This window comes from Magallana gigas, chromosome 6, assembly GCF_963853765.1.
Source record: "Magallana gigas chromosome 6, xbMagGiga1.1, whole genome shotgun sequence".
Classification (NCBI taxonomy): Eukaryota; Metazoa; Mollusca; class Bivalvia; order Ostreida; family Ostreidae; genus Magallana; species Magallana gigas.
The window spans coordinates 17,953,445-17,977,936 of record NC_088858.1 but is presented as its reverse complement, the minus strand read 5'-3'; the positions used below and the strand labels follow the sequence as shown (position 1 = coordinate 17,977,936).

Genomic DNA, 24,492 nt, shown 5'->3' with positions numbered 1-24,492 from the left:
ATCTCGCCTTAAAGGGGCATGGTCACGATTTTGGTCAAAAATTATTTTCAGATTTTAATACTTTCAATGCGTTAGAAAGGCATTTTAAATAGGCAACAGAAATTTGAGTGTCATTTGTTGAGTTATTTGCGAGTTACAGGGTTTGAAATTCTTCGCTGTGTAAACAAAGCGTTTGTTTACATTTTGAACGTTGAAGTAAAAATTTCAGTTTTAATCTTAAAACGAAATGTTTTAAATGTTAGGAACTGTTTATCTATGCTTAAAATAAGTAAAAGGATGGACAAATAAGCTGGAAACAGATTTTTTACTGGTATATTGAACCTACGTAAACAAAAACAAGGCACGAGCCTTGTTTACATGACAAAGAATTGTGAGCCCTGTATCTTGCTCATGACTCTACGAATTACTTTCAAAGAAGATGGGGGAATAAGATGGCGCAAATGCCCATTCGGTTTAGTAGTGAAATACAATTTTGAATTTATTTTCCCCAATTCAATCTATTCAAATATATTATAATAAATCTTTGCAAAAGCAAAATTTCTAACTATAGTAAGTTTTTAATATATTTAACAAAAAATTAGAAAAATATTGTCGGAAATTATGGTGGTATCGAACCCGTAACATAAAAACCCTAGATTTATAAGGTTAGCTTATACCAGGTGCTCTAACCACTGAGCCATTTCAGACAAAACAAAGTGGCCTTTTTAAATATTATGTGTGACTAAGGTCACGAACTACTGGACTTGTATTATTTTTTCAAAACGTTCAATTGGTGGGATACAAAATGATATTTTTAATGTATAGTGGGTCATCTCTCCACTTTTTTGTTGATTGAAATCGGTTTGTTTTCCAATAGACCTTAATTAATTAGACTATGAAAAAAATATGGAGCACAGACCCACTCTATAAAAGAAAATGCCCTGAAGTTCTAAAAATGACAGTATTTGCAGGTTTTGATACGTACACGCCTGTTTGAGTCAACATATTCCAAGTATTGAACATACCTATAGGTTAAAAATCAATGATTCGTTAAATATATATTGTTTTCAATGATTTAAAAAAAACCCATCAGATTTATTGATACTTTAATTTTTCAGTAGCCTGTCCGACCGCGTATGGGCATTTTACACGCCTTATCCACCCATCTTCTTTATTTGATCATTAGAAATGCATTTCTAAAGCATTGTAAATAATAAAAACATAAAAATAGAATTTGACCAAAATCGTGACCATGCCCCTTTAAGGAAATTTTTGGATGAATTGGGGTAAACTTTTAATGTAAAGAAAACTGTATATATAAAAACAAGTGCCTGTGAAATCGAAGACGAAAGTAGCTTTATATATTTAAGAATAATACTGATACTAGTACTTGGCGTTTGTTTAACTAATACTGTTTATCTAATACACAAACTTCGGGGAAAACAAATAAATGGATTAAACTAAAAACGATGGTATGGTTTTTCTTTTTTAAAAGAATAATGATCTGAAACAGGCTGAAGTTCAGCGACAAGTTTTCGTAAGAAACCCATGGTCAATCTCAAGTACGATATGTGAGACTGACCGTGGGTTTCCGCGACGATGCAGTGAACTACATAACTTTGTAATTTTTGTCGACTTTTTGGTGTTAAAACACCATTTTCCATTTGGTGGTTTTATTATCCTGAGCTAATACTCTAAAATGTATTGATATACAAAAGTGAACTTTTTAACTTGCTGTTTATTTTTTAAATACATGTAGACGAGGGTATGATTTACTTCTGTAAAATAAAACTTTTATTGGAGAGTAATGATAAATAACAAGGAGAAATATCAATTCAAATAAAATGAATTGTTATCATTAATTATTATTCCAATATCTATTACGAACTTTCATCAGAATGTTTATATCGTTGCGATTTCCTGTTTGTTTCCACAGTTTGTCAGTTGATTAGTTTGTATTTTGATGCTGACTAATACTGGTAGAGAAAAACAAAATGACTGTATGTGACGTCATCGCCAATCGCTGAAGATGGCATGAGTTTCATGATGCGGCAAGTGGTAGCAGACAATATGCTGCATGCTATAAACAAATATCATAATGAAAACCCACACGCCATCGTATTAGGGAATAACTCAGTGCATAAAATAATACAAACGAGAGACCTATGGGCCACATCCCTCACCTGTGCAAAATTGTCCTAATTCGCAAACCAGTTTAGTTTTATCAAACACAATCCAATACCATTCAATCGAATAATACATATGTAGAAGTCTTTCTCGGACTCAATTCAGAGATTAAATTAAAATAAATTCTACTTTTCTCAAATCCTGGCCTTTTTATTTTTCAAAGAATTATGTTTATATACATATTCAAATTAACACCATCACTTATGTCTTAGAGTAACTTTCTCCCATACCAATTTCATAATTTAGAGCATTTACTTTGTACAAAAGAAGAGATTTCCATTTACATGTATCAATTTAACACCCCCCCCCCCCCCCAATCGAACAATTGTTGCCTTTTGACTTGAAAAAAAAATTCGGCTTTTCTGTCTTTGGGTCTAATAGTGCCGGATTTCAACAGATCTGAATCAATACTTGTTTCAGGCTAGAGTGCTCACAGAGTCTAGTATATGTACTACAAATTGTAATATTGCAGTCCTTTCGGATATTTGATTTTAAAGATTTTTTCCACACAAATAAAACGTTTAAGGAAGTTGCACTCCTTCTGGGGTCGCACTGTTAGCATAGTTAGAACTGAACAAATTAGAATCAATACAGTATTAAAAGCGTTCATATTTTTGACATTTATATTGCAGTGGTCCTTTAGAAAAATGCTGTATATATTTCCACAATTTTTTTTATGAAAAAGATTATCTGCCCTTCGTAGGTACAGTGGTTCTTCAAACGAAGTAAAACATCAAAATTAGAATATAAGTTTACGGTCATACTTTAATAGGCTTACAAGTGCACTTTAAAGCGGTCAAAGTGACACATGAAAATAGTCATCCGACCACATGATGTAAGATTCGCATATAAATATAACAGAGAGAGAGAGAGAGAGAGAGAGATGATCAAAGAAGCGCGTTTTCTTGACAAATTACAGACGCATAGAACGAAGACCTTACTATATAACTATATCGTCATTTCATGAGACCAGGCGTTAACAGGGATGGATAATATAGGGTTTCATGTCGAGTAAATGAGTAGAAGAAAGACCGCCCTGGCGCGATCATCTATCAATTAAGCCCCTTCCTCTTGGCTCGTATTGAATAGATAGTAAAGGGCTCAAGTCAGATATCGACCAATCAATTAATCGCATCAGTCTGTTAGAAGACCATTATTGGTAAACCTTCCTTCAATGAGAAGCTTAAAAGGTGATTTCACTCATGACTTGGAAATACTAGTTAACCCGTAGGTGTGATTCCTATCTACCCTCATTAATTGTGGTTTGTTGACAAAGAAACGGTGCAATCGATGTGGGATGACACTAATTGAGAGACCATCAACATGGGTTTTTATATGAAATTATTACTTACCATAACGTTTCAATAATCAAAAAAGAATATTGTCGAGGATCTATGAAGTTGAGTGTATTATTGTCTCTAAGCTTCTGGTTATTGTTACAATTAGTATATATTTTAATCTAGCTGTACAGAGGAATTTAGGATGGACACACATAAATGATAGGTTTATGCATGCGAATAAAGTGCCTTAGCTATTTCATTCATTTTTTTAATTTAAGGAATAAGGAATAATTCTTTGGGAATTATGAGGTAATAATTTTGGTCGGGGCGTGGTCAAATCCAATAAAGCCCGAATGGTTCTATGATAGATTTGATTTTGCTCCGACCGAAATTATCGCCTCATAATATTTAAAGAATGATTCCTTTACTACTTCTATATAATTTTTAGCAAATGCACGAAAAAAATTAGAATGTTGTCATATTTGTGTGATTTTCATTTCTTTCGGTCCATTCAATTCATTTCATTCAAACCCCGCTTGCGCCCCAACAATACGTCATTTTAAATTATATAATTTATTGGACAATACATTACAAATTCCATTCGTACTAAATGTAATCACAGACAAAGACACTGAAAATGTAAATATTGTAACATATATATAATTGTAATTGCTTGCATATTCTCAACGACTCGTACTGAGAGGAATAATTTCACATACACTACAAAATGTGACCCTATTTTACAACGTATAAATTCATTCATTTTTTTTCACTTCTAAGAATATTCTGAGTGGAGCTGTCTTGAAACTGTGGGGAATGTGCTAATCCCCTAACTTGTAGACTTGCTCGATCATACGCCAGTCTCCCCCAACGAGAGTTGTAGCTGGTTTTGTTGCATTGTATTAATGGAATTCTGTTGTACCAGTCATCAAAAAATGACGCACAAAGCAAAGTTTAACTGAAGTCCAAGCCAGCACAATGGCCTCAATCCTAGTTACTTTAACGGTAAAATAAGAAACTTCTGTCGCACTAAATGGAGGCTTGTGTATATTCATCTTTTAAACGCGAATTAAAACCGGATAATGGTAAGGTTTATTAATTAAAACCTTTTGATAAAGTCACCATAAAAATAGGACTTTTAATTACGCGAACCCAAGCTTATCGAAAACAGTACGGTGGCTAATATAGAGTATAAAAGGGATACTTTTTTCTCGTGAAATCATATTTCAATAGAAATACTTTATACATCTTCATGTATACAGATCCATCAATTAATATGTGGGAGTGCCGAGCCACCTTTCTATTGATTTTCCTCCACGCAAAATATTCCATGTTTGCATAATTGAGGAAAAAATATCCATCTTATTCAATTTATAAATAAAGATCAAGTTGTTTCGCATGTTTAATATCCATTTTAAACAATTTTTTATTCTGTACAAAACAAGATGGGGACCAATAAGGATTGGGTGGCAGGCAATCTGACTATTACTAGATGACTTTTATTACACTAACCAGCTGTTCACATTTCGTAAGAACTAAGTGTCATACAGAACACGCGAATTTTTGTACTTGTGTAAATCGTGATTTGGTTCAACAACCTGACATAAATGTCACAATAAATTGAACAATTTAGAACCATTTTAACAGGAGCTTGGACTTTGGGAAGTTGTGTCAAACAGCAATGTGACGTAGGCCTGTCCTTTTCTTTGCTGACCACTCAGCTATGGCTCTTGAAATCAACAAGATTTGTCTGGCTATTGAGCAAAAACTATGCAATCTGTGTATATTTCACTTGAAACCAGCGTCATTTTCAACTTGTTTTGACGCAAGAAAAAGATAGTTTCATCCTACCGAAAGTCCAAGGACTTGTTAAAACGGTTCTGGTGCCAGTATCGATGATTTTTGCTACATTAAGAATTGGGTGTTAAGTGATATACAAGTGAGTTCTTTTTAAAATAGCAACACTTTCAACCAGTTTTCTGCGATCAGAGACGTATATACATGTACCAAGTAACTATATACATACATCCCTCCTGCGTCACACCCTTGCATCAGTCGTCGCTGGGTATATATGAGGATTGAGACGCAGTTCATAAATCTGTTCTTGTTTGGAATGGATGCCACGAATCGCCAAATATCATTAATATGTTCCATAGTCTGCTAAAACGATTTTTAATTCCTACTATGACTAAGTCCCCATTTTCTTTAGATCTGTGTTGGAATACGTTGTTTTTCAAGACCCCACCCCACCCCCAAAAGAAAAATAAATAAAAAAAAAAAAAATAAATTAACAAAAATTGGGTCGATAGGTCGAATATATATAAAATTAAATTCTTTTAAAATTTGTTAAAATCTTATTTTATCCATCCTGATTATTTTAATTAATATGACGGTTTTTCTATATCCAATCCTGACTCCGCCAAGAAAGTTATATACATGTATATTGAAAATTGGGATCGGTCGGTCTTGAAAAATAATTAACAAAAGAAGCAGACGAAGGCTGTGTCTGTCCACTGTTCAAAAGAGAGTTACTCGGTCTCGAATTAATATTCTAAATCAATGAAGTAAATAAATTGATGTCGTGTCACACGCAAGCGTTGATTTCGAGTTGGTGCATGACGCATTCAGAGTGGTTGTTCAATGTATGCCATGTGTCCAGACAATTTCTTCCGGACGGGGTGTGGGGTCTGAGGGATCATTTTGTTTGGTCGTGGAGTGGGTAAGCAATGTGAGCTGTATTATTTAGAATCTTATTTTGCTGCAAAAACCTGCTGGTATGATAAGTCTGCATAAAGCTTTAACTTTTATGATAAATAAGACTAAAAAAAACCCTTTTTTTTTTTTTGTCAGAAGAAGGATTTTTCTTCTAAGGAATATATAGCAGATCAATTTTTGTATAGGAGGACAATAATTCAATTTTGCTCCAATTAAGGCTTCTCAACGGCTTTCCCCACCAAAAATATGGCAAACAGAAATTTAAAAACCATGATATTTTTCGTCATTTTAGTAAAAAAATAAGATTTTCGTAAAATAAATTTCAACATGAAAATTGCAGCTCATATTGCTTTAAAATTTGTTGCTTTGGATAACCGTTGCCATGGTAACTGAGGATGAGAACGAAAAATGGCAAAACTTATTTTTAACTACTTTGAAGCCATACAAAAGGTTTTGCCCACTAATTTTAACTATAAATATAAATAAAACTGCGTTATATCGTCAATATTCATCTCATATAGGAAATTAAATCCACGGAGAAACCATTTCTTTACTACGGAAACCACGGAAAACCATTGAAATGTATTACTTGTTTCGATTCTCTATAAGCCCAAATGGGCTACTATCAAACATTTACATCCCTATCAATGTCCTTACTATATACATACTATAAATGGAAATTGACACCAGTTGCTTTGGTAAGAAAACCAAAAATTGGAGAAAACGAAATTTTAAAGTTGATTCTGGTTGGTTGCCATTCTTGATTATTCATTTTTTGTTGTTCCTTGTGAAAAATTGCCTAAACTTTTATAGTATGTAATAAAAAGCATTGTTTTACAACACAAAGGGATTGTAAATGCAATGGAAATTTGTGTAGCAAAGAAATTCACGCAGAAATTCTGTTTAAAAACTTTATAGCCACGGTAATTATTTTGTGCAAAATTCAAGGTTGTTTAAGCTGGTTTACCGCCACAATTAAATATCAACATTTTATATTTTATATAAGAATACGACCCATTCAAAATGCCTCAAAATATTTTTCTTATTATTCAACTTGTTACCATAGCAACGGTTCTTAACATTCAATTTTAAATTCTATGTTGCACATTGATATGAGTGGGTTATAACTTGGTTACCATGGCAACAGGACCACATTGCAACCATTGAATGTTTTACGACACATCAAAGTCTATTAAACTTGAAATCAGTGACTTTGTGTGGCCCTGAATATTGATTCTTACATAGAATTTATCTTAAATTCTGTTTGATATTGTTTTTTAAAAATGAGAAATGACAATGTCATAAATAAAATTTCATAATGTGCCTAAAAACCAGTTTCTGTCATATAAGCTTGATTCAAATATTGATTTCTCAAAATGCTGTTTTCACACTTCCTATTAGAAAGCTTTTGCTGAAATATGTATGTGTAAAATCTATAGATCCCATACTTTGGTCACTGTCTGGAAACGACAAAGTTTATGGCACAAATAAACTAAAACTTTCTTGCATTTTTTAAAGTAAAAGCTTAAATATTACTGGTTACTTGGCCCAAATCTTTTTTAAACATCCAATTTTTTCTATTTTCCTTATTCCCTTAATTTTTATCTCCAATTGGAAGAGAGCCTGGCCCTTCATTTGGTCAAATTTGACAGCCCTAAACTCCAAGATGCTTCAAGTTCATTAAAATGATATTGGCCCAGTTGTTCTCAAGAAGTAATAAATGTAAATCTTGTCTCCCTATTTAATTGATCTCAGCAAAGGTAAATTTTGGTCTTTAAGGTCTTGGCAACAGGTATCCAATTCTTCACTTGGTGTCTATAAAATACTACTGGTATAATAAGGTTCAATATAGATTTCAGAGACAAGCAATGCTTGTCTCACCTTTTCTTATCACTTGCCTCTAAAAAAAAAAACCCCAACAAAAACTGAAGTGGTTTTTGTAAAACAGATTTATTTGTTTCTGCCATCATTCACAAAGTATGTACATTTTAAATCTTGCAAAACATACATCATCCAAGATTAAATAAGTCATGTTTTGAACATACAATGAAATGCTAAATCATACTGTTGGTATGTATATTACAAAGTTGTTTGTGTTGAAATAGTGATGATCATAAAAACAAGACACTGAATATGACGCATACTCGCTGAAACAATAGGCCAATGCCTGGGGTAATGTCCTCAGGTGTTGAAACACCTGGGTTTTCTTCAAACGAAAAGAGACTGGAAAACAAATAACTAACTCACAGGTCCTTATTCTCTCCTTTCAAGTATTGAACTTACTAGCTAGGTAAGAGAGGAGATTTCTTCAAACATTTTGTTTTATTAGTACTGTTCTCCCAAAACAAACAAGACAGAGCAGAAAATTTTTTCATGTCGTTATGAAATTCTCAATATTTGCGGTAGGAGTATTATCCACCATGTTATGAAAAATGTATACAGACTGATGATGATGAGAATATACTCCCACTTTCATACGATGTCTGTGATAATTGCGCAATCAATACATACTGGTACAATAGTTCTTCAGATGGAAATAAAATGATTATTTATCAGACTCTGTGATAAGTTAACAGCAACTAATTGAATCGTCATTTACACACAATGAGTTTCATTCCTTTCTCTCACAACAATGTAAGTTGCCTCCACAATTCTAAATATATTTATTTTTTCAATATGAAATATCAATGAAAATATACCAACCTGAGTGAAAATTACACAATTTTTGTTATAATATACATTTATAAAAGTTATGACAAACTGATAATGACTGACCAAATAACAAATAAACTATCATGAACATGTTGGTATGTCCTTTCACACATCTCGTACACATTATCATCTTTGATCTTCAACAAAGGAAAGTATCCATATCAAGTCATTTCTAAGAAAATATCGTTGCTTCAGAGAATGAAAGCAAGACATTGATAATGCCTAAATAGTAATAATATTATAACATAAGAAAATGTCTCAAAACCTTGATACTTCATGGATTCCATAAACATGTCAACTTGTCTGAGAATCCAGCTCACAAAGAGAATTACAGCATTGTAGCTCTTTTACAGCAAGCTTAACAAAAGTTTACAGCATTGATTCTGATTATACTGGGTGTGCACTAGTAATAAGTATTGTATGTCTGCAAGCAACAGAGATTATCTATCTTCTAAATGAAAACAATGACTTTGATAAATCTGTTATCAAATATATGCATGAAATGTCCATGCCAGTTTGTACAAAACAAAGTTCTGATACAAAACTAGAATTGATACCCCTTCATTAGTTTCTGCAGCCCCTCAAGAAGACTTGATATACTGACAAGAGTGACAGAAAACTCACACAAAACAGACTACAAAGCACAGACATATACCGTTTCATTCTTTTTCCTCACAGTTCATCCTCTTTTATTATTTTAATTGACCTGACAATCACTATAGCACTATCATTGAAATACCTTTCGATTACACTGACTATTAATTTTTTTAATATCCATCTGGATTTTCTTTTTCTTTCAAGTAAATTTGCCTGATACTTTTCCATATCTGTATTTCATTCCAACTCCTAGGAAAACCCTTGAACTGAACTATCACTGCTTTAGGATCACATCATTTTAGCTTCAGACGAATGTTTTTGTTGGACATCACCTGAACAGGTAGATTCTGGTTGGTCTGTGGGCTCATCAAGTCTGGTACATCTGCACTAGGCAACCTCTTCACATGCTGTAGCAAAAAAAAAGAAAAAGAGAAATCCAATAAACTAATCCAATTTAAACTGCATTTATTTAACAATTATTGATAACAAAAAGTTCCCCGACTTATATCTCTCTCGTTGGCATGGATGTTTGTGTGAGGTGGATGATGACATGATGTTGGGATACATTCTCAGTCTCACATACAATCACTGTCAATCACAGCCACCTAACTCAGATTAGGGTCATTAAAATTGAGTGTGCTTCCCACCACACTACACAGGCACCCAATTTGTGATTTCTTTACCTGATTTACGATGGGCTTTTCCACCTTGTCTTCAGATTCAGGCTCCTGCTGCTCTTCCTCTTTCTCTTCAGATCCATCTTCCTCTTTCAGAGGTGTAATCTCATCCACATTCATTGGGGACTCAACAGCACTCTTCAAGAAATCAAAACAGAATATGTAAACAAACCAAGAAAAATAATATGAACCATGAAAACAAACACACATGTAGCTTGCTAAATAATAATTTGATAATTGAAAAATTAGCCATGCCCTGGTATTTAATATCAAAGAAAGTTAGGCCTTATCATTAAAATTTGTGCAGGGGAATTTTATTTTCCACTTTATTTTTTCCCCATTTGCCCAAATTGTGCATTAGAAAGGTGACTTAATGTTAAAACTGCTTCGTTTCATAAATCAACCTCAAAATGATGTACCGGGTATATAACCTTTCTCTTAGAATTTGCGCAGTACTTTGGATTATGTCCCCGTCAAAACAAAGTCAAAACATGGTCATATTTTAAATGATATTAAATCAAAATTATCATAGAAGTATCACATTTCAATTTGGATAGAAAATCTATTGCAGAATTATAAAAAAAAAAAAATTAGTTCTCTCACTCTCACAAGAACACTTTTTCCCATTAGGTTCAATCGAAAAAGAGAAGTAATACATATAATTTTTGAAATGGTCCCTACTAAAAATTTAATTTGATATTTAAGTTATGTTTTGATTGATTTTGATATGTCTTTAGGAGCTCTAACTCATACTTTCATTAAAATTACTATTGTAAAAAAAGAACAGGGTCGGTCGTCCTTAAACATGAAGAATTAATATCTGCTTAAAATCGCGAGAAGCACATCTTGCAGATTTTAAAATCTCACTCTTATTTTTTCAAACAGATGTAAACTAAATAAAGCTATGATAAAAACTTCATTTTTGATTTTATATTCTTCTGATTTTATGCAAAACAGTTGAATCGCAGAATAAAGTACTCATGTAAAATAAGGAATCTACAGTAAATCTTTCATCTAATATACATGTAAGGGACTTAACAAGTGTGATAAGGCAAAAACAAGGGACCAAAATGCCCCTGTATAATTTTTATTTTAACAAATGTTTAGGTTTTTAATCATTGTCATTTGTATACAGAAAGTATAAATTGGCTGTTCAGAAAATGGGAACATAGAATTTCAACTACTGAACAACAACAGAGAGTCTTTAAAAATACAAGAAGAGTTTCTAATGCCAACATTATGAAAAATTTTATCAATTTTTTTCTGAGAATAAAGTAGACTCATGCTAATACAGTGGACTTCACGTACAATGAAATTAGATATCATTAGCTTCTGTTTACAACAAGATATCCCCCCCCTCAAACTATAATACAATTTTTCATTCATTGTCTTTTCAGCCTAAAAAGTCATTGTGATTAAAATAAATAACTTATAATTTCACAGCAATGCACTTGGCATTTTTATTTAAATTAGAGTAAAACACAAATTAGGTTTCCACAATTAAATGTTTTATGTATGAGCGAATTTTTTTGGTGACACAAATATTAAACCAACCTACAACTGAGGTAACATTGACAAGGACTTGGCAAATAATGGCAGAAAGATTAAGTTTGGGACACCGACAAGCATAATGAAATTAGCTGTAAATGCACATTAAACACCAATGAAGATCAAATCTAGTGATAAAAAACAGTGAATTTTCTTCACATTACATCAGGTATGACAATCATAGACACCCACTAACCGCCAATTTTAGCCAGTATTTCTGTCTTTATCGTCTATCATTATAACTGCTATAAGACTTAAAGAAATCGAGTTAATGATGAAATTACATAAACCAGTAGGTTCAAACCATTCCATTCTGCAACACTAATTAACAACATTAGAAATAATGATTGTAATTAGGTAAAAAGCTAAGATACATGTAACTATGGATGCAACTTATACATTAACATTTTTGTAAAACTGATCCCATTTGTCTTGGTTGTATTTTAAAGGCGTTACATAAGATATCGCAGGTTTCCATAACTTGTTGAATGCTATCTAATTACATTAAAGATCCAATATATGTAAACTTTATATATTTTTAAGAAAAAAGGTTGCAAAAACACAACGCTTGATCATTTTTTTTCACATACATATATTAATTAAGACACATTAATATTAATTTTTTTTATAACAGTGATGGTAAAGAGCTGTTATGTTTTAATCATAACAAGAGTCCAAGAAATTTCATTATACCAAAAGTCCACTGTAATCCCTTTTAATACAGTCATACACAAAAGCAGATAAACCATTTTACAACACATCTGAACAGCTGCTCCTAAAGACTGCAGCATAACATCTAGATAAAACACTTTCTTAACATCTATCACAGAAATCTAGTTTTAGCATGCACAGTATTTTCTAAACAGTTAGAGCAGAAATTTGCCGATGAGAAAATTATTCCCCCCATAGTTCCCTTGGTTAGTGAATGGATGATCGGCAGGCTAGGATACCTGAGAGGCGTCCTCCTCCGATTTAACCCGCTTGACCACAGTTTCCGACCTGATGGGTGACCCTTCCCGTTTCCTACTTGGATTAAGAGCCGAGTTGTCATTGTGCATTGACGAACCCAAGTCGTTCTGATAAAACACAAACAACAGATTTAACTCCACCCCACATGTCTACACAAAATATCAGAACTCCTTAAAAACTGTCATTACGTGCATTCCAAAGAGGATCTTAAAAACCAAATGAGTTCTATAACTTTAAGAACAATCTTTGAGCAGTAAGAAGTATTATGCAGGTAGCACATAATTCCTAAAACTTTGCACCAAATTAATGTCCAGCTTTGAATTTATATGTAAATGCTAGAATTGTAGAGAAAAACGTGTTTCCGATAAACATGTGTTTCCTTTGATAATTTACATGATTAAGTCAGTAAAGAATTTATTCCTTGGTTTTTAGACAACATTAAATCAAACCTGGTCATCCTGAGACCTTGACCTTTTGACGGGACTCTCACTCCCAGCAGGACTGGCCTCTCGCTTGGAATTTGGACTTTGCATTACACTGTCTGTTGGAACTGGAGATCCAGAGACGACCTTAAAAAAAATTTAAACAGGTTAATATACCAATTTATTACTAATGAGAAATCTTTTGAGTAATTGGTTGATCCTCCACAGTATTAGCACACAAATTAAATCATGCTTTTAGCCAAGTGCCATTATTGACTATGATTCGTAATCAGCAAAATTAGTTTTATCCTACAAGTTTATAAAATATTATAAAACCACAGAAAATAAACTTGATTTTACTGTAAGCATAATTATTAATAACACGTTTGCAGCAACCATGTTTTACAGTACATGTACATTGCTTCTGTCTGCTTTTAACACAAAAGGAGATGCTGTAAGCTTTTCACAGCGCAACATTGACAGTAATAACCTAGCTTGCCAACACATTCTGCAGCAGTGAAAGGAATGAAGACTCAAAGGTGTACATACAACATTCATCAAGTGAAATGCCCTGCAGGTATAGTATTTTCAATTCAATTCAGTTTATTGAAATCACCATGTTGGCATACAGTCAAAATGAAATCAAATGACAGACAAAAAATATTACAACATAAAGGCTATAGCATGCAAGACAATTTTATACAATTCTTTATAGTTCCTTAAAACAGTTTTCCCTGCATAAAACATATATCTAATTAGACATATTAGAGATCACTAGGTACCAAAAAAATCATCTTTTCTAATTTTCCTAATTATAAAAATATTAATTAAGAGCAATCAAAACAAAATCAAGAGAAAAACGACTGAAAAGCTTTCAGGTAGCTCAGTGAATACAGTAAAAGCCTGTGTAGAACAGCATAGCACAAAAAGCAGAAGAAGAAATATTTTTCATTACAAACAGTCTTGGGTGGTACTTTGGTCATGGTACATACATAGGACATGTAGAAGAATTATGAACTCAACATACACATGAATTTTAAGCAGGTTCTTCAAAGCTATTTATTTCATGCAAAAAATGTTCAGAATGTAATGTAAAAAAAGTAGTACGAATCTAAAAAAATTTGAAGATATTTTTTACTCCTTGGTAGATGAGCAGGCAAGGGTACCTGAGTGATTTCTTCCTCGAGTTTGACCTTTTTGAGTGGACTACATGTATCCAACAAGATAGGCGACCCTTCCCTTTTCCTTTTAGGATTAGGAAGGGTAGGGCTGTCTTTGAGCATTGATGGAAAAATGTTCTAATAAACACAAGTGTAAATTAAACAAAACTTCTCAAACCAAAGTCAAATAATTTCACATCTGAATGTGTTTACAACTGTCCAAAAACAAACTCATCAAAACATTAATTTGGCAAATACAGTACATCAACCATTACACATTATATTAGTGCTACCACACGTTTTAAAGTGGTGCCAATTTTAAACAATGCATCAAACAAAGTTGTTGTTTAAAGTAAAGTAAAATACATTATTAATTTTAATTAAACAAATGTATCCACTTCATGTATCAAAATTAAGACTGGTGTTAATAGAAAGGTCTGAAAGTGAAAAAAATTTTGGAAGTGGAAAACAAATCTAATTAATATTTAATATCCAATTGGTTTGAGATCACGATATTAATGTCGAATTGTTGATACATTTAATTTCAATTCTCATGAACTTATAGAAAAGAAATTCATATCCTCATGTTCTTTGGGTTTTTTTCTTCAATCTCTAACACCTATTACTTTAATATTAATATACACATATTAATAATAATTACCTTCCTTACATCTCCATTAATGGCCTCCTTACTGGTTGAGGACAACTCGCTGCCAGATTTTACAGAGTCACGACTGGACTCCGCATCCTGACTGATCTCCTCTGACAGATCCACGGACATGGAGTTACTCCGGACAAGTTCCGTGTCGGAGCGGCTGTGATGGAGGGTCTGATTGGATTCTGACTTGGATGCACTCCCTATGCTGGATCTGTGTTCCTATCAAGGAAAAGCAAGAAAATTACAGAAAATAAGACAATAGACAAAAATACACATATGATTCTCAGTAAACTGTGTGGAATTAATAACCTCTTCAAATTTCGAGCAAGCACCCTTTACAGATTTTCATATCCTGCTTTTATTTTTGTTGACAGTCCTGAACTACTTGTATGGTATATAAATGTTTAATGAAATTTGAACATCAATGATGTTTTTATTCTCGATATTGGGTACAAAATGGTGGAATCCAGGAATAAAGTACCCACAAAAGTATAATTTATTTTTCCATACCTGTGCTACAGCTGCCCTCTTGCTTTGTAATAAAATTTTGGGAGGAACGTAGAGATCAAGTTGTCTCCTGTAAAAAAAGAAAAATAATTTACCCCCATTTGAATACCAAGTTAATCCTAAATAATGGTACATTGTATCATAATTAAATATTACATAAACAATTTTGATACTAAAGTATTTACTTACCTTTTCACATGCTTTATTTCAACTTTCATTCCATCTTTCATGAGGTTAATATGATAGGCATGTTTATGAACTGGAAAGAAAAGAAATCATTTTCTTCAGTTTTTGTGTTTTTTTTTACCATATACAAGAATTAGAGTTGTAATAAGGAGTCTTAGAATGAACAGATAATTAAATAAAAAGGATTTTTCTGTTCAAAAATTTATAGGATAGCTAAACTCAAAAAGAATACTTTTAACTTCAAAGATAGAGAATATTATTTTAGAAATCTTTTTCTCAACAGAATTGGGCTTTTAAATATGTACCCTAATTTAAAAACTCATGTAGATGCACCCAGACTCCCTTGCTGTCAATGCATGAATGTCACAGGCAGATGGACCTGTCTAAGTACTAAGTACTGTAAGCGTAGTATATTTAGCATTTGGAAGAATATGATTTCTCAACAAGTTAACGTGGATTTGATTTAGAGCATTTCTGAATGTACCTAATTATCTACTTACATAGTTTACATTCGGATGCCGTTTTCCACCAAAAACGGTAAATAGAATACACAGCCAAATGTAATACATTTACAGTAAGTGAATTACCTTAAGAGAAACTAGTTCTTACCTGTATTTGTGAAGGATTGTATGTCAAAGGTCAGATCCACATTTTGGTTCTGGTTTTCTATTTTGACAAAGGTAAGACCGATGAACCACCGACACAAGTATTCACCATCACTACAATACACATTAAACAATGCTGTAAATATCTAGAGGAAAAACATTGAATGATGGGGCACAGTAACCTGTAAAGTGGGATAAACAGAGTAATTTCAAAGTATGCAATGGCCCTACAGTTGTGAAGCAATTCTAGATTACTTATAGCCATTAAGTATCAAAATTCAGAATTTGTCCATTTCATGCAGTTTCTACTTTATTATTATTGTAAACCAATAAAATTTGAAATGTTTCTGAATATTGTTTTCACTCAAAAATTGATACCAGCAACTTTATGGGGAGTAGTATCTATGGCATAAAAAAAAAGTTGTGTGTTTAGGGTAACCCGACCTAACCTACAAAATGCCCCGATCCTACCATTTTTAGATGTCTGTTTTTATCCGATTGTGAATTTTATATTAATTCTATTAAAAAATCTGTTTTTAAATATGACACAAACAAAAATGCAGAAAAAAATGATAAAATAAAAAAAAATCCCTACCTATCTAACCTAATTTTTTCATCAGTGTTACCTTAAACACACAAATCTTTTTTATAGGCCTTATTTATATTCTGACTTTAGTCTAAGACTGCTTCCTGATTCTTGGGCTGTAGTAGTTACCTCTCATTCAGGGGCCCAAGTGGACTAGGATGCACATGCGCCAGTTTTATGCAGGGGTTCCTCTCTAAGTTCCCAACGAGTAATCTGATTTTTGATTCCACATAGCCATGCCTGTAAAATTTAGGAACAAAAGTTTTCTTTGATGTCAACATCAGCTGCAAGTTTCATTTTAAAATCATTGTGGAAGAAATCAAAATGTCTTATTTTACCATTCTAAGTAGTCCTTTTCTTCCACTGCACTGGCTGTTAAAACTATATAATGTCTACAAGGAAGATACATTAATACAGTATTAATATCGAACAGGTGACCTATCTATCTAACTCCAATATAATGTCAGATGCTTTGGTGGGGGAATAAAACTGCCCTCATTAATGAAGCTTCACTGTATTTCATAGTGACTTAGACAGATTTCACAATTTAGTGTAAGTAATTCATCTTAAAATTCTCATTGAAGAATTCTGCTCTTTTCGTGTTACATACTTGTACTTCTGGAAGAAATTCGAGGGTTCAAAAAGTGCTCCCCATTCTTCTCTACCCTCGTAGATTTTGCTCACTATTTCTAGCCCTGTAGAAAAAGAGATTTTGTTAAAATAATTACCTTTGTAAATAATTCCATAATTCCTTCAAAAACTGAAACACACAGTTTTCCCTTCAGGTTATTTTTCAGTACCATTATGTTTTTGAAATGAATTTCAATAATAAAATAAAATACTGTATACTGGGTTATTTTCGCCTTTCTACACTTGCAAATGTTTTCGCCCTGTCTTAAATTCACCCAGACTTGCTTGTGTTCTAAAGAAATAACTTGGAACATTTGAATTCACCCAGCCTTAAATTCGCCCACTGACAACAAGGGCGAAAGGGGCGAAAATAAAATGGGGGCGAATATTTCCCTGTATACAGTAATCAACGCTATGAATGAGAAAACAAAGTAACACTGGTCGTACCGTCTTTGAGCTCCTCTGTCATTATGCTGCGTGTAGAGAGTGTGACGTTGAAGGTGGAGTTCTGTTGTGGGTAGGCTGGAGTGATGATGGGCATGAGATGGAACCTGTCAGATGTATTTACCTAAAATAAACACAAACATTTATTTAATGTAATATGTCAATGTCAACCTGACATTCTTGCCCACGTCTTAAAAATAAATCAAATACACACAAAAAAGTATGGATCATTGATTCTCATTTCTAAATTTTAAACAAAATAAAAATGACTGTCACTCTTACCCTTGGGTCCCACACAGGAAATGATAGATTAAATTTGTTCTCATGAACCAAAGCTTTTAATAATACAGGCTGAGGCCAATTCCTGCAAAATTCAAATGATGCACACATGTACACTGTATTATGATAAACAGTGTATGTAAATTTGTATTAAAGCTAAAAAAATTGATGTTTAAACATATAGCTATCACTAATTGATTTATGATTACCTGGTATAAAGTATACCATTGAATGTACAGGCAAATAAGATAACTGGTTTAATTTGAATCTACATGAATAAAACTCTTATTGGTTTAATTCACCATATGGCCTAAAGACAAACACTGGAGCAGATTGTCCAAATAATTAAAAGAAAAAAGATTGAAAGCAGACATAACTGACAAAAGCAATTCTGATATAATTATTTGTATAAATTCATAGTTCAATAAATCTTATTCCACAGTTTATGATGCTTCCGTGTAATTTTTGAATGATTATGAAGAACTTGTTTTACCATTTGTGAATGATCATGAAGAATTTATGGAGGAGGGTGGCTGGGGCAGCGTTAGGGTAGAGTTGGCAGACTCTGGCCACAAGCATGGCCCATGAGACACCGCCCAGAAACCCCAATGCATTGGAGTAAATTCCTTTCTCTGAAAATTCAAATCAATCATTAGATTAGCACAATACATGTTGACATAATTACTCTAAACATAATACCGCGACATGGTAAAGGTGAATCTGTAGAAAGTATCATTATAAACTATTTTGAGATACAATCAAGATCTATTGGATTTAATATACTGGTAGAATTCATTTTCATTAGCTATGAGCTTCTATTAAAAATGATACAGATCATAATTAATTTTGCTCAGGTTTCCATTTTCAAATACATGTACATCATAATTCTTTTAGATATCACATTTATACAAAAGAAATTCATAATTTAGCTAAATACATTTACATATCAACTAAAGTTGCAGGTACACATCTTCAGATGGTGTTTAACATATCAACAAATTTTCAGACTATTCCATGACGCAGTAAAAAATTCTTTAGGGGGGACAACATTGCGTCTACTGACAGACAGACAGACATTCCAATATACCCCCTCAAACTTCGTTTGTGGGGGAATAATGACTAAGAGTGATGTTTTAATTGAACCACAGCTTACTTTTAGCCCAAAGCTTGATTGCTCGCAAAGTCATTCTAAAGCTGTGTTGATTTGGAACCAGATGTAATATTTCATCTGTTACTCTGCAGCCTAAAAATGAAGCAGCAGAAAAACTAAGATTAGTGGCAAGCATGAATTGTAAAACATGAAGCAAACTAATATGTTATTTCTTCATGTTTCTTTTCAGTGATAACTATTTACATGCATAAAGGTTGTGTGTCTGCCCCGAGGATCAAGAGAGATAAAAATGGGGAAAATTGAAGGACTTCTGATTTTGTTTGGATATATTATTTGCATACATGTGACATGTACCAGCTGTACGCAAAATATACAGTTTTATTGACCCCATTCACGGTGTCCCGGTGGGACATCAACATTCACGGAAAATGAAACTTTGTATAGTATTTGAATTTCTTGCTAAATGCCTCCATTTTCCTCAATTCTCGCTTGTAAAACACTGGAAAACATCACAGGTCTGACATGTGACCTCTGACATGTGACCTTCTGATACTTGTGTAGCAAACACAGTCATGTGTGAAGGTGTGAACTGCCAATTGGGATACTGGTAATTATCTCGCTATACATGTAAATCCGTTCATTACCATGATTACGCTGAAATAAAACACATGGTTTAAAGTTTTCATGTGCAGAAATATACATGTGTTTAAGGTTGCATTTGCTGATAGTATTTAACATTTCTGATGTATATATCAGTTCTATGAACAAGACGTAAATCGGAGATGTTGACTCTCACCGTTATGTATTATAAAATGTTGCAAACAAACTATCATTTATATTAGCTTGAATTATACGATTCCTGAGAAAATTGGAAATATAAAACACAATATGAAATTTTAAAGCATGTAAAACTTCATAACAACATTTAAAATAAGCGACATTTGCAACAACATACATTTGGTGCCAAATTGGTAGTTTAGAAATAAGGTGCCTTATGAGAAGAATTTTGCGATTATCATTTTTTAGTGGGAAGTTATTTGATCCAAATTCCAGTTTTTTACATGGCTCCGGTATAGTTTTGTGGTCTTTGGCTAGAAATACATAAATGTATGTGCATGTATAAATTTTTTGATGAAATAAATTTAGTACTACTCACCGTTCAGGCTTCTAACACACTTCTCATTGAGGTTCTTGAGCAAGCTCTCATCCCTGAGGTCGATTTCTTCCGGGATCTGAGGCAATGCTAACCTGGCAAACAACATATCAAGCTGCAAGAGACAAGAGCATTGATTACTTGATTGCCAGTTTGAAATGGAGAATAACTCAAATTTTTTAATTCATATATCTATAAAATTTCCCCTTTTTTAAGATGGCCCCCCCCAAAAAAAACTGAGTAATAATAATTGCCTGTCATATTATACATTTAAGATTACAATGTAGGTTAGATAAATGTTGATGGACTTAAATTCATGGTACATGTATTGATACTACTCTTGTAAAGCATATATACAGTTGGTGTTCTTAATTAATGAACTTACACTACATGTACATGCTCTTCAAAAGAATATTGAACTAAAAGTATCCATACCTCAATACCATCAAAAGTCATCTTGATCACAGGAACAAAGGCCTCCTCTACTGCCTGTGAAATGAAAACAATGCAACATATATAAATGGTACCTTTAAATTTATAGGAGCCCTACAAATTCAGAAAGTGAGTGATCTATTAATTTATGCATGTAGCACAGGTTGTAAGAGCTCCTTGAAAGGAACAATTATGGGTCTGATAATAAAACTTATACACATGAAATTATGGATCCTTTCATGTAATAATCCTTTGTTATCTTTATTAATCATGAATCAAACTAATCAAATTATTGCAATTAGACAACAGATAACATAATTCTTAGAACAAGATATCAGTAAACTGAAATAGTAATTTACTATACAAACACAAAACTTATTATTGAGTTACTAAAAATATATTAATTATAATTTGATGTACAACGTATGCCCTAACAATGGACAGAGAAAATTACACTTACTCTCAAGTCCTTGACTTCTGGGGTATTTTTCAATATTTCAAAGAAGGACGAAAAAAAGTCTGATCTGTCCACATGTCTTGGAGCAACACAAAGTGTATCTATATCAGCACCTAGTGTAAACAAAAAATTGTTAGTTTTAGATGCAGTGGTATAATGGTTGATACAGAAATCCAAGTAAACAGCAGTAAGTAAGTATTTAGTGCACAGGGTTGTCTCTAAGACCCGGGGGTAGGGAATTCCCCCATCTTAAATGACGTAATTACCCGGCTATTATTGCATTTCTAACACAATCTAGCTATAAGCTAGACCCCCAGACCCCCCTTCTACTTTTGTATTTCTTCCTTCTACTTCAAATTTAGAGACAACCCTGAATACCCCATTTTTTTTTACCTTTCGTGTGAACACCAAGTCTGTATGAACCAAATGTGCAGACTTTTCCACCAAATGCATCAATTTTATCTTCAGGGTAATTATTCTATGAGACAAAAAATCCTTTGCAATATTCATCTGAATATTTTTATATTCTGTTAATATTCCATGAAATCAATCATTAAAGCATAGTCATCAGGCATATTCCAAATGTCTTCTATTTCTGTATGCATGCATAATCTCTTTGAAGTAAAACTGAAAATATTGGAATTTTCAACCACAAAACAAAGTTTACCTTTTGTCTGCTGACATCTTTGATCCACTCTCTGACCAAAGTGTTGATTTTGTGCAACACATCCATCCTATAAAGTAACCAAACATTCAGAAATCTTATAAGAGAATGGAAATTATTACATAGATTTTTAAAAAATGAGAAACTCAGAATACACCCACACAATAAAATTAAATCAACAAACAAAGAGACATTGTACAAATTATATTTAGACAAAATATGTGTTAGCTTTAATCAAATGACAGAATTACCGATGTGACATTTCTTCCTCACTCTCGAAGACCCCATGAGGTCTCATGGCCTCTTCCAATTTCTCAGAGAGTTTCAGGTCCACTGGTTTGGGTCCCTCCAAACTAATTGGGGAGGTAATCCCTGGATAGTTTTTAGCTGGTTCCATGATTATGACTGAAACATTCAATAGGTAATTTTAAGGTTTACAAAATGATCTTAAAAAGTGTTGCATTTGAGAATTTCTTTCAGATACAATTAAAACTCTATTGAAATGATGCTCAAATCTGATGCAGGCGAGATAGTGCTATCTTCATTCTAAATCCAACAAGCAACTGAATTTGAGGACTAATTTCTAGAATCAATTTTAAGTATAAACTGTTTTGTGAAATTGATGAGGATGTCATCAAAACAAATTATGATCAAGCCGTCTCAAATCTTTGCCAGCATTAACCATTCTTGCAAAGCATGACAAACATGTACAGTCCTCTCCAAACTCTTTCCTTTCGATTCCTATTATCCAGACAAGTGGAAAACAATTACAGCCAATGAAATCAGTGATCTATTCTGATGTATTTTATATATGAAGGTCTAAACATGTTTTTTCCAGTAATATGCCTCACTAAGATTGTGAAAAAAATACCAAAGGTACGAAGCTTTAAGTCATTATCTAATTCATAGGTGAAAAAAAATTGATATATGAATTTTTAAATACATTTTAATGAGAAATATATTATAGTGCAAACAGGCCTCCATATCAAAATTAGGTTCTGATGCACACCGAGAGATCACTCTAATAATTGGCTGCAATTGTTTTTCACATGCTTAGATAATGGGATTGGAAAGTAACAGTTCCAAGGAATGAGGCCAATTTGTTGTACTATGAATAAAATCAATTTTTTTGAAGACAGAAACACTTTGTTAAAACGCGACTTTCAGGATGCATAGGCTCATTTCTACCTTTTTATAAACATCCATGCAGAAAAAATTGATCCATATAAATTCTTATATGAATGTGTTAATTCAAAGTTGACATTTCAAAGTACTTTTCCATGTGGTAAACATAATGCGCTTTTTCTTCAGATAATTTGAGATGAATGAAAAATGAGTTTCATTTGGTAGGTAATAGGTACATTGTACCTATATACTCTTCAGACATTTTAATAACCACCAAATGGGACTTAAACCACCAATAGGTGCCTAACCTCAAGTGTATCGATAAAAGATTTTTTAGCCTGCCAAGTCTCTGCGTTTTGAGTAAATGTTATAGTCTGTCCCAAGATATTTATGCTGCACATTTGGACGATTTTTTATAGAAATACACTTACCTGTGAAAGAAGTGCAATTGAAATAGTTGAAAGGGATATTTTCCAAGATAATTTCATTGACACATTATCATCTTTCACTCGGAAAAATTCACAGGAACGAAAACAGATTCCTTACGGAGATTTATAATGGGGAATGTTTACATCTTTTCTCCATTCGGAATACACTCGGAATACATCGCGCAATATTTCAACGTTATCATCCGGGCTTGCTGCAATGCAAAATCTCCGTAGACATCACATTTTTTAGCATTGTATTGAAACCAGATAAGCTAACAGGGGCGTTTTGACAGAGAAATCTTGGAAATTTTTCATACTTTTGAATGAACATCGTTTGAATCCTGAGGTATTTATAAATATCAAGCACTTAAGCCAAACGTGAATCCAAAATATCTTGGGACAGAGTATACATGTGTATTGATTCATCAACCATGCACAATGATAATTTTCCTGACACAGAATATATGTTTTTCACATGGTTTGATTATAACATTTTCCACCTCACAAAGAAGAACAATAAACGTTTTTCGCAATCTAATGATGATGACAACATTTTCAAATTATGTTATACATGTATTTAACATTTAATTACTTTTGTATGGAGTTGGCAAGAAGCAAAAATTGTCTCTGTTCAACAATAAACAAAAGCTTTTTAAAAGACTCATTTTGACAAAACGGCAGCTAAATTTTAAACAGTTACCTATTTAACCAGCAAATCACCCAAATCTTATGGTGGGGTATTCCTTCGATTACATGAGTGAATGAAATTGACGTTGTTTTGAGTTTTGAAGCATTTTGATTCTTTTTCTCAAATATGGCGGAAATATATTTTCGTAGAAAGATAATGAACTTCAAATAATAACTTTGTTAGGATTTTTATTGAAAAATGAAATAAAATCAACAAAGAGAAGTGGTTAAATTTTAATTTTTTTTTGTAAAGGAGAATAAAAATACGAAAACAAATTCAGTTTTGATATGAAT

General features: G+C 32.8%; 1 protein-coding gene across 7 annotated transcripts; it reads right to left on the bottom strand.

The window, feature by feature from the left end:
• Nucleotides 1-8,092: 8,092 nt before the first annotated feature.
• LOC105324541 (poly(A) polymerase type 3) lies at nt 8,093-24,353 on the bottom strand. Of its 7 annotated transcripts, none has more exons than XM_011423641.4 (23): nt 24,212-24,353; nt 22,210-22,363; nt 21,962-22,028; nt 21,688-21,772; nt 21,298-21,407; nt 20,841-20,894; nt 20,409-20,520; nt 19,295-19,384; nt 18,635-18,773; nt 18,145-18,226; nt 17,866-17,986; nt 17,399-17,483; nt 17,127-17,180; nt 16,918-17,028; nt 16,207-16,316; nt 15,601-15,670; nt 15,415-15,481; nt 14,908-15,123; nt 14,253-14,384; nt 13,114-13,233; nt 12,646-12,771; nt 10,154-10,285; nt 8,093-9,877 (listed from the first exon to the last, which is right to left on the bottom strand). In XM_011423641.4, the coding sequence occupies exons 2-23, from the start codon at nt 22,353-22,355 to the stop codon at nt 9,764-9,766; spliced, it is 2,343 nt and encodes a 780-aa protein (XP_011421943.2). In that variant the 5' UTR covers nt 22,356-22,363; nt 24,212-24,353; the 3' UTR covers nt 8,093-9,763. The 7 variants fall into 7 exon arrangements, with proteins under 7 accessions (XP_011421943.2, XP_011421945.2, XP_011421946.2 ...); XM_011423643.4 differs by having other exon boundaries at nt 14,917-15,123; XM_011423644.4 differs by lacking the exon at nt 12,646-12,771.
• Between the last annotated feature and the right edge of the window lie 139 nt (nt 24,354-24,492).